General features: G+C 49.1%; 1 protein-coding gene across 1 annotated transcript in view; it reads right to left on the reverse strand.

Moving 5' to 3' along the window:
• PDE10A (phosphodiesterase 10A) overlaps positions 1 to 9,866 on the reverse strand; it is a gene marked incomplete at both ends in the record, with an annotated part of 588,101 nt that extends 578,235 nt beyond the window's left edge. The window contains one exon of the mRNA XM_079716917.1: positions 9,770 to 9,866. Coding sequence (XP_079573043.1) covers positions 9,770 to 9,866 — 97 coding nt within the window. The remainder of the gene's footprint in view (positions 1 to 9,769) is intronic.
• Between the last annotated feature and the right edge of the window lie 5,940 nt (positions 9,867 to 15,806).

Genomic DNA, 15,806 nt, shown 5'->3' on the forward strand with positions numbered 1-15,806 from the left:
CTCACCTACTGTTGGTGTGCACCAAAGCATTTTTCCAAACCAAGATCTTTCCCTTCCTGAGACATATTCTGGAGCTACATGTTAGGATGATTGCAAGTCCTCCACCAGCTACAGCACCTGTTATGTAAACATGGGTTTTATTATTGCAGGTCAGGGGGTGGCATAAAGTCACATCTGTCCCTTTTTCCTTCTCCTTCACAGTTAGCCCAGGGAAGCCCCAGATAAGACAGGCAAGTGACTGTCTTGATGTAGAAAAATGGAAAGAGGCAAAAATCAACATCATGACAGCACTCAAGGACAGTCTGGGAAAGAAAACTAAGCCTCCTGATTATACTTCCCTTCTTGAAACGAAGTTATGAACCTTCCTAGGCAGAGATTCCTAAGTTGGGTAAGCTTTCCCCAAACAGAAGTAAAAGGATCTTCCTTATGAACAGCTTCACCTCAAGACTCTATACCTGGTGGGTATTTCATCTTCCTTCTCAATACCTCCTCCTTCAGAGCCAGCAAAGCAAGCACAATATACTTCTTAAATGAATAAGAATCAGGGCTTCCCTGGTGGCACAGTGGTTAAGAATCTGCCTGCCTATGCAAGGGACACGGGTTCGAGCCCTGGTCCAGGAAGATCCCACATGCCACAGAGCAACTAAGCGCGTGTGCCACAGCTACTGAGCCTGAGCTCTAGAGCCCGTGCACCACAACTGCTGAAGCCTGCAGGCCACAACTACTGAGCCTGCGTGCCTGGAGCCCATGCTCTGCAACAAGAGAAGCCACCACATGAGAAGTCCATGCACCACAACAAAGAGTAGCCCCCACTCACTGCAACTAGAGAAAGCCCGTGCACAGCAACGAAGACCCAACACAACCAAAGATAAATAAAGAAATAAGTATTTTTAAATATATTAAAAAATGAATACGAATCAAAGTCAACATCCACGGTAGAGAATAACAAATACATGTGAATCAAAATTATGTATAGACTTTTACTGTTAAGAAAAAGATCTAGTTCATTTATCAAGATCCTACATCTGGATTGCAAATGTTGCCACGTTAAAGGGCTTGGAATGCATCAGGGATTTTTCTCATGAATATAAGGTTTATAATATTCAGACATGTTTATAGAAAACCATACATCTTCATTGATGGGCTCCAATGACTGATAAAGAACATTCCACAAATTATTACAAAAATGAGTGTGTAGGATATATATTTAAAACAAATGAGTTTTATGTCCACCCAAAGGCATGTACACAAGTTGTTTCATATCAGTTTTATTTGTAATGACCCCTAAATTGAAATAACCCAAATACCCATCAGTAGTACAAAGGACAAGTAAATTGTAGACTATTAATACAATATTACTTAGCACTCAAAAAGAACAAACAGCTGTAACAACGTAGGTGAATCCCACAGACATAATGTTGAAGAACCCAGACACAAGGCTATGTGCTGTTTGATTCCATATGTGTGAGTCCCAAAGCAAGGAAAACCAATTAATGGCAATAGAGTTCAGAACAGTGAGTAGGGGTTTTCTTGGGACAGAGCACAGGGAGCTTTCTAGAACGCAAGAAATGTCCTGTATCTTCATCTGGGTACGTATATATGTTAACATTAATTAAGCGGTTCACCTAAGAAAGTGAACTTCCTGAAAATGTTATAGTTCATTTAAATATATATATATATATATAGGTATGTAAGCAAACTCCAAATTTATATAGTTACGAACTGACTTGTACTGCAGACTTGAGTGCTCAACATTTTATACTTTCAGAAAGAGCTTTTGGCCACGGCGTAAGTAGTGAATTATCAGAATATGTTTCTACCTCTCTTGACAATATAGAAAGAAGACTGGCAGACAAAACCTTAACCAAGTGATCAAGCTTAACATCACTAGTGACAGGACCAGCTGACATCATGTGTCCTCTGATGTGACCCAATGTCACCTGGATAGTATCCTTGTCCAAAATGTTTAACCTGAATCTGATCATTCGGGAACATCAGATGAATCCAAACAGGGAATTTCTAAAAGATTATTGACCTGGACCCTTCGAAACTGTCGACATCAGGGAGCATTTCTAGATTAAAGGAAATGTGACAACTAAATGCCATGTGTGGTTCTTGATTGGATCCTAGATTGAGGGGGAAAAAACGGGCTCTTATTGGGGAAATTTGAACATGTGCTCCCACTAGGTAATATTATATCAACATGAAGTGTTCTTGGTGTGGTCGCTAGATTGTGGTCATTTAGGAGAACGTCTTGCTCTTAGAAAATAAATCTGAACTCTCTAGATAATCATAATGTCTACAAATGACTCTCAAGTGGTTCAGGAAAAAATAATAATCGTTGTGAGAGAAAGAAGAAGAGGAGGAGGAAAGGAAGAGAAGAAAACATAGCCAAACGTTTGTCCCCGTCACTTGGGAGTGAGATGGACCCACCTCAACCCAAAATTTGGTTCGAATGTTGAGACTGGTGATCCCACACATGCACCAAGAGGGTGTGGAAAAGTTTATTGCTCTCAGAACGAGGCTTTGCTAGGGGAGCAGTGCAGACTCCCAAGCATGTCTGAAAATGGCTTGAGAGCCAACAAGTGCAGGTTTCACTGTGGTTACAGGTGGTTCTGGGAGATTCTTACGTAGGAGTCAGGGCTCGTGTGGACTGAGTTCCCACTGGCACCAATGTTAGGACCACGTGGGCTGTCGCATCAGCCTGCCCAGGTTTGGAGCAGACAGGAAGCTGGGTGGTGGGGTCTGAAAGCTGTCAGCAGCCAACCATCAGAGATGGAGTCAGATTCTGTATCACATTGTCACATTGGTGATTTAGGTGAAGAGGACCTCAGCACGCACTGTACACATCCTGTAGCTTTTCTGTAGATGGAATACTTTTCAAAATAAAAAGCGGGAGAAGGGAAGATGAGCCTACTGTCCTCTCACATGAGTACCAGGCACTAATACCTTAAAATCAATGTAGTCCTAAGGAAAACTATTTTTGTAAATACGTGATGCTATGTTTTAATCGTCTGTGCATGCTTAATCTCAAAGCCTGTGTTCTTTCACAAATGAAAGGCATTTACAGCTCAATATAAATATTCCTTCTTATCTCTATCCATTTACAAGTAGAATTATCATGGTCACTATTAAATGGAATACTCAATACTTTAAGATGTCTTAGTTACAGAAACATTGGTCATTTCACTCAAGAAGAAATTATTGAGCGCGGAGTATGTACCAGGTATTGTATTGGGGCCAGGGATAAAACAGTGACCAAGACAGGAATTATCAGTTCTAGATGAAGCTCAATGTCTTAACACACCAGTTAAGACATTCCCCTCTGCCCTTTGTGAGTTTATATTCTGTCAATATTTAAGAATCTAAGTATATAAAATGTATAAAAGTCACAAAACCCAGACATATCATTAGAGTTATGTGAGAATTTAAGAGTAATACTTATACCAATCATAATTTTCATGGGCTCCCCAGAAGGTGTATTCATATCCTATTTTATAATAATGCATAGTTTAAATAACATAATTCTTTCTCTGTTATTACATAAATTTATAGCAAAATCACAAAGCTGTGCCTATTTACAGTAACTGACATGAACAGAACCCAATATCTTATCCACATCTGCTCTAAGCAGAGAGTTGGAGAAGAAAAACCATCCCATAAACCCTGAAGTGCGTAGTGCTATGGTTGCCCTACCTCTAGTACTGCTCAGACTCCAAATATTCTATCCCACTGATTTGAGGAGCTTGCTTATATTTGCTAATTACTCCATTTTTAGGTCCCCAAAGTGTAGTGTCCATAGTGATAGTAGATCACTGCAAAAGAAAATTGGGGCTGGTGTGGGCAAATAGGCCTTTGGTGGAGTTTCAATTGTTGTCACCTTTTTGATTCAACTTCTGTATCTGGGAATTCACCAACAGATAGATTTATACATGTGCTCAAGAAAATACGGCGTGGTTGCTTATTATAGCATTATGTATAAAAAGATTAATTCCATAAGAATTATCAGTTATGTTACATTGTGCCATGGAATACTATACAGACAATAAAAATCCAGTAGATCTATATATGCTGGTAAATTTCCAATACATAAGTGAATAAAGAAAGGTCCAGGAGAAAAGTATGTGGAGGGTGCTTGTGTTTGTGTAAGAAAGGGATATCACGTATGCACTCCTGCACAGTTGACCCTTGAGTGACTGCACAAGTTCACTTCTACACAGATTTTTTTCCAATAAATACATATAGTGCTCCACGATCCACAGTTGGGTGACTCTGCATCTGTAGAACCAAAGATAGGGAGGGCTGACCACGGGACTGGAGCACCCTTGGGCTTTTGTATCCACAGTGGGTCCTGGAACCAATCCCTTGAGGATTCTGAGGGACGACTGTATACACAGAACATTTCTGGTTGGTGTCATAAGAAACTTGTAACGTTGGTGACCTTTGGGAAAGGTGAATGGGGTTGGAGGGGGACATATTTTGCATCTTTTCTGTAAGTCCGGCTGTGATATTTACACTTTTTACCATGTGCACGTGTGTATATGTGTGTGTATGTGTATAATATATGCGTGTGTGTATATATATATATATATATATATATATATATAATATGATGATGTTGATCATTGTGATTGCCACATTGCATTCATCAAGGAAGAGGACAGAAAGTTAAAGAGCTTTTAACAAGAATCTCATATCACAGTTGAGCAGTTCTTATATTAGCAGTGCTCCTCCAGCCAACAAAGTGAAGGTAACTTCAGCTTACCTAAGAAGACAAGATTCCATGTGCACGGTTAAGTCCCGTCATGGAAGCACTTGAAGGAAACATCTCCACAGAGCTCTTACCTCTGTTTATTTGCAATCCTGTTTCTACACTGGTGGGAAGGGGGAAGGTGGGTGTTTGTGGGGGGGCAGGGAAGGGGCTAGCAAATCAGAGTATAAACAAAACTGCTTTCAACGTAAAGAGTTGCTTCTAAACCACAGACCAGAAGGTACCCTCAGTTAACACCCCACCATGCTCAGAGTGTCTGGTAGTTCCGGAAAGAATGGAGAGAAAGCATTGTCCCAGCCACCAGCCTGTCCAAACGGTGCAGATGTTAAGTGACTTCCCCAGCCTTTCACGTCAGCAAGAACTGCTGCTTATCTACTTCCTTGGCGAGTTTCCATTTAGTTTGGAGTCGGTTATGGTTTACCTGCTTCTTCGTACAATCCTAGTCTTAAAAGTTTCACCATCCAGGTCATCTGATTCAACCTTCTGATGTTACCGATGAGGAAACCGGCAACAGGCGTGTCTTTTTAGACTAATGGGACTTCCTTTCTGGTCCACGTGTAAAGACTCACCCCTGGAGGCTACTCTGTATTCTTGTCCTTCGTTTCCCTCAAACTCTCCTCTCCCCGCCAACCGTCTCTGGCACAATGGAGGGCAAGATGGCCTTCCTGGTGGGAGCCAGAGAAACTAAGGTGAGAACTGAAAAATATCTGAACTGTAACGCTCTTCGCCATCAAGCTTCTGTGGAATGTGTGCTTGTGAGATTTTCTTTAGGGGTCGAGATCTTCTTCCAGGGGTCAAGCCCACTCTTTCATAGTAATGACTATAAATAACCCTTTAAGAGATTTTTTATAATAATTAAAAATCTGATCAACTATTCTAAAACAATTAATCTGTTCAGAAAAAATCATTTCAACTGGTGTTAGGGGGTTATGTAGACGTAGGGCAGTTAACAATCAGATGTTCAGCTTTAACTGGGTTTAGAGGTACAGAGTTGCTAATACTTCCCCTGCCCCTGTTTCCAGATGCTCCCAAAGCCAATGGCCTGTGAATAATACAGGGAAGCCACAAAACCCAAAAGCCAGTGTGGTGTCAAAGAGGAACACGATTTTAAGAAACCAATGTTTACTTCCGTCTTTAACTCGTCAGATGAAGGAATAGCTACCCATAGACAGTTTCACTGTGGCTCAGGAAATCTGAGGAGTGTAAAACATGAGTAGGTCATGGGTTCTGTTCAAACCTCCCCTAAACTCGTTCACTGCAGAGGCCCCCTTTGGGTGACTTTACACCCCAGAGGGACAGGAAACCAGGAAACCGGGCTGGATAGGATCTTAACCAAGCTCATCAAAGATAGAAACTACTTATTTTTATAACACTCATGAGATTAACTGAATGTAATAATAAACATTTGACATCATTTTATACCCAAAAATCATCTTAAAAGAAATGAGAATTAAAACCAGAAGACAAAACAACACAGAACAGTTAGGGTGTGGGTGGGGAAGGGGGAGAACAGAAATGGGTTTCCGAGAGCCTACAAGAGCCCACAGGGGCTGAGAGAACAGGTTTCTAACTAGAGGGTAAGTGTTGGAAAATAGGCTTTAATGTTATATTTCAGTGTAGAGTAACTAATGCAACATCATGTGATTAGACCAAAGTATCTAAGTAAATAACAATTCCTTGAAAAGGGACCAATATGAAGGGAATGTGAAGAGAATGAAAAAATAGAAGTATCTTCTTACGGAATAAGATCAATAATTATAATTATTCAGTGTTTCCATCAGAGCCTCTTCCCACATGGTCTTCGACATACATACCCATCACCTTCACAGCCAGATGAATGCTGTAACATACTCGCATGTCTAAGTTCAAAGACAGTAGATGCAAAGCAAAGCAAAAATTGTGGCCGGCATTATCCATTTGCACATCAGATCTCTCTAAGTTGTAAAGACAAAATCTTTATATGTTTAACATTTTAGGCAAATATCTCCCATCAGTAGAGTCTGAACACACAGTGGACACAGAGCCAGCTGGGGCCCACAAGAGGCCCATACCCTGATCCCGATCGTGATTTTACACATACGCACACACGTCAGATAACTTCAACAGACTTCCAAATAAACGTTCAGCCAAACTAGGACAGGGCACTTCACTGTCCCCTTGCCATAGCTGAGCAAATAAGTCAGGGAGGAGAAGGAAACCATCCATGTGTGTTCACAACAACCCGTTCACCATCTTACCTTCATCTCATAAGGAATCTCCTGAAGAGAAACGATTAACAGAACTGGAGCCGTTACAGGAAATAGCCACCTAAAGCCTGAGTGGACACCTACCCTCGTGACTGGGGCGCAGATTGGTGGCAGGTGAGGGCATGAACAGGAGCAATGGTTTCTGTTCTTCTGTTCAAAGTTCCCACTGCACTCCCTCCAGGCAGCCTGCATGCTTACTGGCTATTTAAAACTTTAGACCAAGCCAACCTGCTGACAGACGGTCTTAAAATCAATGACTCCTAATGAAACTTAATTTCCAATTGCCTTGATCTAATAGATGCTATAATGTGCTTTCAGTGGTTGAAATGAACAAACGTATCGGCCTTCCAAGTTGTTGGAGCTCAAAAGAAACCCCTTCTGATATACAAGGTCAGCGAGGCTGATGTAAATGCTTTTCTCTCCTGTTCAGTGTGCGCATATTGTCAAGTTTGGCTGAGAGACTCAAAGGAAAGACACAGCCTTGAGTTGGAGAGGTGATAAGATGCAGGTCCTTAACCATGTGTAAGTGTCCTTGTATATTTTGTTGCAGGTGCATAACCACCCGTCACTCAAACACTGGTTTACACCTGGCCTCCCCATCTTCCATGGTCAAAGTACCCACAGTCATACATCCTCCCACATATGTAGAGATGTGTTTCCATCACGTTTGGTGAGTGCCATGACTACCATTTCCCAAGGAAATGCATTCACAATCCTATGGTACTTGAGTATTCACACACTTAATGGTTTCTACAGTTACACATTCATAGGCAATTATCTAGTAGCATTTTTATTTGCCAAATGCAAAGAATACAGTAAAATCAGTAGACATTTTTAGGCTCTAACAAAACCAATCTGTACAATAAGTCACTTCAAAATTATGATAATCTCTGAATAATATAGAAACAGGTACTTACTATTGCCTGTTATGACTTAACAAAATATTCTCAGCCGGGTCCTATCACATTAGGGAATGTGGGAATTTTGTTACTACTGTTAGTACAGGACCTCCAGAACATAGCTTTTTAAATTCTAATACCACACATTTCCACCAAAAGGACGATAAATGTTTGTTAAAATACAATTCTTATTGCTTTTTATAAATGCCAGCCATGCATACACTAATTATTAGAAAATGGCATAAAATGTATCCAGGTTGTTATTTACCAGGATAATCATGTCAGTTCCCATAGACTTCACTAGCTGCTTAACCAAAAGAACATAGTATGCACCTCTGAGAGTAACCTCGGGTCAAAACTGAATGCTGAGTATAGAGCCGATGAATTTGTCAGACACCCATGGTGATACCGAATTATTCTCCCCAAAGATGGAAAAACACCAAATACCATTCAGATAGAATCATTGCCATATTTGAATTTCTTACCAAATGCCATTTTTTTCAGTAAAATTAATTGAAGAGCTGTACTAACTTTTGCTCTAAGATCACAACTGAGCAAAGAAAGTCAAAACATGGGCAGACACTGAAATACAACCTGCGGGCTACATGGCTCTCACCTGCTTCTATTAAATCCCACTGCCCAGGGAGAGCCGAAACCAAACACTTTGCTTTAAAACGCACACAAGCCATGCAAAGGGTTGCAAGGGGACATAGAGATTCATGTTATATGAGCAGGAAGGACTCTGGTGACTTCGTATTTCTTATGACGTCAAAGGAGAAAAGCCATGGACTCCATTTTGGAGGCACACGCCCAGTCCTCCTGGTGCTCCGACCTGCCCCTGCCACCGACCAGGCCACAGGGCTCCCCTCTGAAAAGAAAAGCAACCCCAAAACACAACTCCTCTCCCTGCCTGGGTTCAGACCATTCCCCCACAGGCCCTTTCACCTCCCCTTCCACAGCTTAACCGATAACAAAACATTTGCATCTGGTTCATATTTCCTTTGTGTTTAAACTACAGTCCAGAAAAGAACTTGACTAGTTCATTTGGGCCTACTCTGAACCAAATTCAGAATACTGTAATGAAATAAAAGGTGTCTGACTGGGTTGCTTTTATGTGGCAATCAGATATCCAAGTATTACTTTTGCTTCCATAGGAAATTTCCCACCTTCACTTTTTCGTTGGTTTGATTCTAGGGAAAGGGGTCCCCAGATGCTTGCAGCACAGCATCTCCCCTTGAGATCACAGTCCACCATTAGATTTGCCTCAAACCTCACCTCCAACTTCGGGAGGATGCAAAGGGCTGCCTGAGCAGATGAGGATTCAACATGACGCAACCCTGAGCATCCCTGGATTGGAGAAGCCTGGGAGAAGCAGCAGCCCTCCTGATGCCCCTTGCCAGCAACACACATGAGGGGGACAGCACCAGCACCCCAACCTCCAGACCCAGGTGTCCTGCACAGACGTCAGTACAGGCCACAAAACCACAGGACAGCTTGACACCCCCATGTATGCGACAGCAAGGCAGTCAGAGGACGGGAACCGGCCAGCAATCCCCAATCCATACCCAGCCTCTTCCAGCCTCCTCTCCCACTCCACCCCACCCTCCCCTTCTCCCCACAGAGTTTCAAGTTCACCCAAATTTGGGTCTTCAATGTCAGCCGAATCAGCACATTCCCACTCCCCCGTTTCCTGGAGGCACATGTAAAATCCCACTTGTAGGGAAAAAAGTCTACCCAAGTTGCCTTGACACAGGGAGCTGCCGAGGACCGGCTGGAGCATTCCTGCAGAGCATCTCAACTCCCAGAGCTTCCCTGCAGGCTCCTTTCCTTTCCTCCACCCCTGCTCTCCCTACCTTCCTCCTCGCTGCCGCCCTCAAAGCAGCCAGTGGGCTCCTCCTCTGGGAGCCCGGACTGTCCTCCACCCTCCAGGGCTTTGCGTTTCTTCGACATCTCTGCCGGGGCTGGGGCTTTGGGGTGTTCTTTCCGCACCCCCAGCCTCCCCCCTCGGAGAGGAGAGTGAAGGTGGGGTTAGGTGGAGGGGAGAGAGACGGGCGAAAGGGTGGGGAGGAGAGGCCGCCGGGGAGGGAGATGGCTGGAGAGGAATTGCTGCTGAAGGAGGGAAGGCACTTTGGGGAAGCAGGAGCCAGGCGGGCAGGCGGCGCAGAGAGCCTACAATCAGTTGGGCAGCAGCCCTCCGTCTAGGGGGCTCTCTGCTCTCTCTCTCTCTCTCTCCCTCTCTCTCTCCCTCTCCCTCTCTCCCTCTCTCCTTCCTCCTTGCTCTTTTTCCTTCCACTAGAAGGGTAAGCCCAGAGGGAAAAAGAGACCAAAACACCAGGGAGGAGAGGCTCTTTGGGCGCTCAGCTGATTTCTTTCTAATTTAGGAGGGGGATAGCGTGGGTGCTGGGTATCGGGACTTCTGGCCCTGTCTATAAAGGACTGATGTCCTGGGAAGGGAGGTGCTGGGAGGGAGGAGGGTGTTTGTGGTGTTTGGGAGGGAATGTTTTCAGTGGATTGCAAGGAAAATTGGGTAGAATGAAGAAAACAAAATGCTGCAGGATGCAATATAGTGATGCCTTCAGGTGCTGGGGGCACAGGACCCCCTCCTCCTCTGTGACATCATTTGAGCTTTTGCAAAAGGGGCTGGGGGAGGTGCAGGAGGACCACGGAGAGAGGCAACCGAGGCCCGGGGCAGAAATGGGTGGGGGAGGCGTCTTGTCCCCACTCAGAACTGAGTTAGGAGGCCCAGAAAGGAGGCAGGAGGGTGGGGGCCTCCTCCCGAGGCCCCCTTGGGTCTAGCCTTGCAGAGGCGGCCGTTTGCAGCTGGAGGGCAGCCTTGCAGGGAACTTGGAGCTGGGAAACTTGGTCCAAGAAGCAGTAGCCGGAGGCAATCGCTCAGGAGCTGGGGTTGGCTGCCCTCCCTCTCACCTCCTCTGCCACCCCTGAATCTTCTGGTTTGATCCACTCAGGTCTCTTTTTTCTCACCTCCACTCATCACCCCTCTTCCAAAACAGTCATGTCCCCAAACAACACACACACACACACACACACACACACACACACACACACACACACATTCTTGTTGCCAAAAAGGATGGAGGGAAACGGTGGTAACTTTTTCTAAATGGTTGGATTTGAGTTCTTCTGGACTCTCAAGGGTTAAATAATAGGTAAAAGGAACAGTCCACTTACCGCCAAAGTATGCGAAGCGCCTGTCTGCTTTCCGCTTCAAGTTCACACACTGAAAAAAGAGAGAAAAAGCAAAGAAAAAAAAAAGCGGGCGGGCCCGGAGCCCCGTGGGTCCAGGGCTCCATTGAGAACTGCGCACAACAAGTTGCCAGTGAGCCCAGGTGGCCCAAGTTCACGACCTTTCCAAGAACACTCGCTTCTGCTCCACTCGGCAGGCATATTCCAGAGGCGTGGGGCAGTGTGCCTTTCGCGCTGATCTCCCCTGAGAAGGAGCAGACACCTCTGAGCGCTGTGTGGCATTCCTCTTTCCCTCTGGTCCATCTGGGGGTCTCCGGGAAAGCCGCGCTGGGCGCTCCAGGCGCCAAGAAAGGCCGGTCCATTTCAGCTCATCCTCCCGCGGCCGCAACTTTGGACCCACACACCTACAGAGAACCTAAGTGCGAGTGTGCGTGTGTGTTTGAGTGTGTGCGCGTGAGTGTGCCAGCCTGTGTGCCCGCGCGCACCGGGCTTTGGGGCGCATGTGCTCTCGGGAACGACTCTCCCTGGCTGCCTGGAACTTGGAGAGTTTTCCTTTAAGCCGGAGCTGCTGCTCGGACACCCCCCCTCCCCCCCGCCGCGCGTCCAACAGGAGGCGATGACGTCTGTAGCCTCGTTGCCAGACAGTCCCCAGGCAGCCGCTGCCGTTCATTGACAGGAGCGGGCGCTCCGACGTCAGCAGCCGGACCTTTGGCAAAGCTGCTCGGGCGGAGACGGCTCCCACCCCCGCACCTGCCAGCACCCCCGGGGGGGAGGGGAGGGGGAGTAATGAAATCAAAGTCGCTGGGGAGGGGCCCGGCGAGGCTCCGGGGCTCGAGGAGGAGGGGACTCCGCTCTTCCCTCTTTATCCTGGAGCTCCAGAGTTGATAAATAGCGCTGTCTCCAGCCAGACTCGACCCCTCCGCCGCAGCCCTCGCGGTGCCCCCGCCCCTGCCCCTGTCACTTCGCGCTGGACTCGCTCGGCCAGGAGGGAGGCGCGGAGGGGGCGGGGAAGCAGGGAGTGGAAACGGACGTTGCTTCTCTTCCCTCTTCCCATTCATAGATTCGGTTTGAGTGTTGGGGCCGCCGCTCGGCTCCAGGAGCCGCAGTGAATGGATGGACGCCCGCGCGCGGGGACCACTGGGTGGGCAGGGTGTCGCCCTCGCGGGAGGCGCCCCTCCCACGCGGGAACTTGCTCCCTCGCCTAGGGGCGTGTGGGAGGACCCCAAACGACCATCCTTAAGAGACCCAGGGCCTGCCCCCTCTGGCTCCTCCAGCCCCGGGCTTCTTTTCTGCCCCTGCTGGAACGCAAAACGCAGAATCGAGCTGCGCTCGGCCCCAGCACCATGGAGAGCCGGGACGCGGACGCAGCCTGGGCCACGCTGCGGCGACCGGGACCGCAGCCACACGGAGGGGAGCGGCCACGTGGCGCAGGGCAGTGGCTGGGGCCGAGGGTGTCACCTCGCCGTGCGCACCCTTGGCTGCACAAGCCGGCGCGCTCTCCGCTCCCGAACCCCAGGGCGCGGCGTGGGGTTACGGAGGACCGCAGGGCGGGTGCCCCACCCGAGGCCCGCTCTCAGGGGTCGTGGGCGCGCGTCTCCCGCGTGCTGCTGCCGGCAGCTGAGGAATGGCGAGGCCCGCGCCGGCCCGGAGCGGGACGCGGCGCCCCGTTTGGGCGCTGCCCCCGCTTCTCGCCCAGGAGCCCGCAGGATGGAGTTCTGAGGCGCCCTGCTCCCCGCTGGAGCTTGATGGACGCGCGCCAAAGCTTCCATGGGACCCAGAGCACAGTGTGGCCGAGGGGATCCTGAGCGCCTTTGCTACCCCAGGACCCGCGCGCGAGGTCTGGGTGACAGCAGAAGCCCAGGAGTGTGGAGACCGACCCGCAGAGCCCTTCAGAGCCCGGTTTGGCCCAGGCTGTTTGAGAAGCTGCCGCTCAGGGGGCCTTCTCTCCGTGCGCCTGCACCGCCGCCCCCCCCGTAAAGGCCACCCCTCCACCTGGGCCCTGGGCCCAGCCCCTCTCGCTACTGGAGGAAACGCCTTTCCAATTCCCTTCGCATCCCTTCCTGAGTGCTCGGCTGGGTCCGTCCCACGACAAGCATACTGTCCTTTCTCCCATGGGGGAAAAACAGGTCTTGACCACATCTTCTCTGCTCTTCCCACCGCTTTCTCTCCCCTTTACAACAAACAGCTCCCAGCAGTTGCCCTAGACTCTTTGCCTCTGGTTTCTCTCGTCTCATTGGCTCTTGAACCTAGGCCTACAAGACCATCCGTCTTAGATGTTCTGGCTCAGCGACTCGGCAAAAGCCCGCTCTCCCCCAGGTCAGCGGCCACCCCCGGCTGCTCAGTGCAAAGGTCAGTTCTCAGCCCTCCCCTCGCCTGACTTCCCGGCCGAGCGGGGCAGACTCCACGGTTCCCTCCTCCAGTGGACACACCCTTCACTTGGTTTCAAGACAGCACACTCCCTGGTTTCCATGCTACCTTTCTGGCCATCCCCTCTGGGTCACCTTTGATGAATCTGCATCCCCCCAACTTCTTGACGTTGGAGTGGCCCACGGCCCCCTTATCTCCTCACCACCTGCCCCCTTGGTGGTCTCACTTGGCCTCCTGGTTTTAAGTCCTGTCTCAGCGCTGAAGACTTTGCTTTTATGTCTTCAGCTCAGACCTCTCCCCTAAATGTTACACTCATGTCTCACTAGCACCTCCACCTGGGTGTCTAGAAAGCATCGGAAACTTAGGAGGACTAAGTGGGTTCTTGATTTTACCCTCACCCCAAACCTGCTCTGCCCAGTTTTTCCCACCTCCGTAAACAGACATTTCATCCCCACTGCCTGGTCCCCAGCCCCACTGGCCATTTATAAACCCATTCAGAACTCTGCGTCCGCGGATCCTCTCCAGACCCTTCTTCTGCTAAAGATGCACAGGACTAGCTGTCTTCCTCCTTCTCACATTTACCCTGGGGCCTCCTCGAAGAAGCCTCCAGAGGGCACCTCACTTAAAACTTCAACTCACTTCCTGTCCCCCATCCTTGCTTTACTTTCCTCTTGGTGTTCCTTCTGGTTTACTTATTTGCCATGTTTATTGTATCTCCCCACTAAAACGCTAGCTTCACGAGGACAGGGATTTTCGCTTTGGCTAATAATTGCATTAAAAACTAGACTTAGCCTCAGGAAGTTCCTCACCTCACCACACATTCAGGAGATGCTGGATTTGTTTGGTGACAAACAGAAGCAGGTGAGCTTAGAGACTGTCCGGGGGCATTTCTCCACCACAGTGGTCCCCAAAGAAGCTCTCCACCTGAGAGTGTGGGAGCCCCGCCCGAGGCCACTGGCAGGCCTCTGGGTGACTCCATTCTCTCCCCACTCACTTTCTTATTCCATTGCTTCTTTCTCCCTTTTTTCTCCCTGTTGGCCTTCTCTTTCCTGCCCAAGCCTTAAGCCTGCCATGGGCCACAAGGAGGTAAAGCGGAGCCGAGCTGCCCTGGGTCCTCAGAGACCACAGTCCTTCCCTTCAGCCCCGTTGTAGTGTTCACACCCCTTCTCATCCAGCGAGTCAATATCCTGAAACTGTAGAACGCCCACTGTATGTGTCAAACGTCATATTCATTCAGCAGCCACTGAGCTCTAGGGGCCAAAGCGTGAAGGCCCAGATCTCCGCCCAGGCTCTCTGATGGGGGAGGGGAAGGGGCACAGAAGGGGCCCCGGGCTGTGCGCTGTGCAGGAGGTGGCCTTGCAGGCGGGCAGGAGCGCCCCCCCCCAGCAGGCCGGCCGGGGTCAGAGGCAGGAGCGAGCGGTGGTCCGGAAGGCCCAGTGCTCCAGGCTCAGGCCCCGCTAAGGAGCTGGAGGTGTATTCTGAAGGCCTGGATGGGTTTTCAGAAAGGAATGAAATAAAGTCCTATGCGTGTCAGGAAGACAACTGGGGAGCGGTGGAGAGGGGCTGAGACCAGAGACAGGGCGAGCAGCTGAGAGGCGGTTTCGCAGATCTGGAGTTGAAGGCGGGGGCGGAGCTGGCAGGGTGCGTGAGAGGATGTAGGAGGTGAGGAAGACGGAAGCAGTTCTAGAATGCACACGTGGTGGCCCATCTTCTGAAGTAGGATCTGGAAATTCAGCTGAACTGTACTGAGGATTCCAGGGAGATGGACGGCAAGGGGCAGACAGGTCGGCTCCACTGGATGCTGCAAATAAGTTCCCTTTAAGATCTGTCACCCACCTTGCACACCTGGAAACTCCACGTTACCTGCCAGCGGAGCAGATGGGGGTTGGAGGCGCCCGGGTGAAGACTCACGGGGCACTGGTGTGTAAGCCAGGCCACCTCGTTCATCCCAGGGAGGTGAGTCTGCGAGGGCTGGGCTTCCCTCTTGCTTTATCCCGGCCACCCCTTCCCACGAACACATCGGATTACAGGACACTCTATGGGCTTCAAGGCCACTTCGTCTAAGCTGTGGAAAGGGGTAATGAACCGGTGGTGCCGGCCAGCGACAGTCACATGGGCTCTGAGGGGGACTCCCTCAGAGATTGCAGTCAGGACGTCCCGATGGCGACCTGGCTTCCTCGGGGCGCCCTCCACATTTCTGCTTCCAAAATGACTGTTCTCCTCCGGAGGAGAGCCATGAGAATAAAAGGCTCTGAGCGAGCCTGGGGCTTCTTCTGACCCCTGTGAGGCTCAGCTTGCGAGTGGAGCTGCATCCCACGG

The sequence above is a fragment of the Hyperoodon ampullatus genome (genome assembly GCF_949752795.1).
Source record: "Hyperoodon ampullatus genome assembly, chromosome: 12".
Classification (NCBI taxonomy): Eukaryota; Metazoa; Chordata; class Mammalia; order Artiodactyla; family Ziphiidae; genus Hyperoodon; species Hyperoodon ampullatus.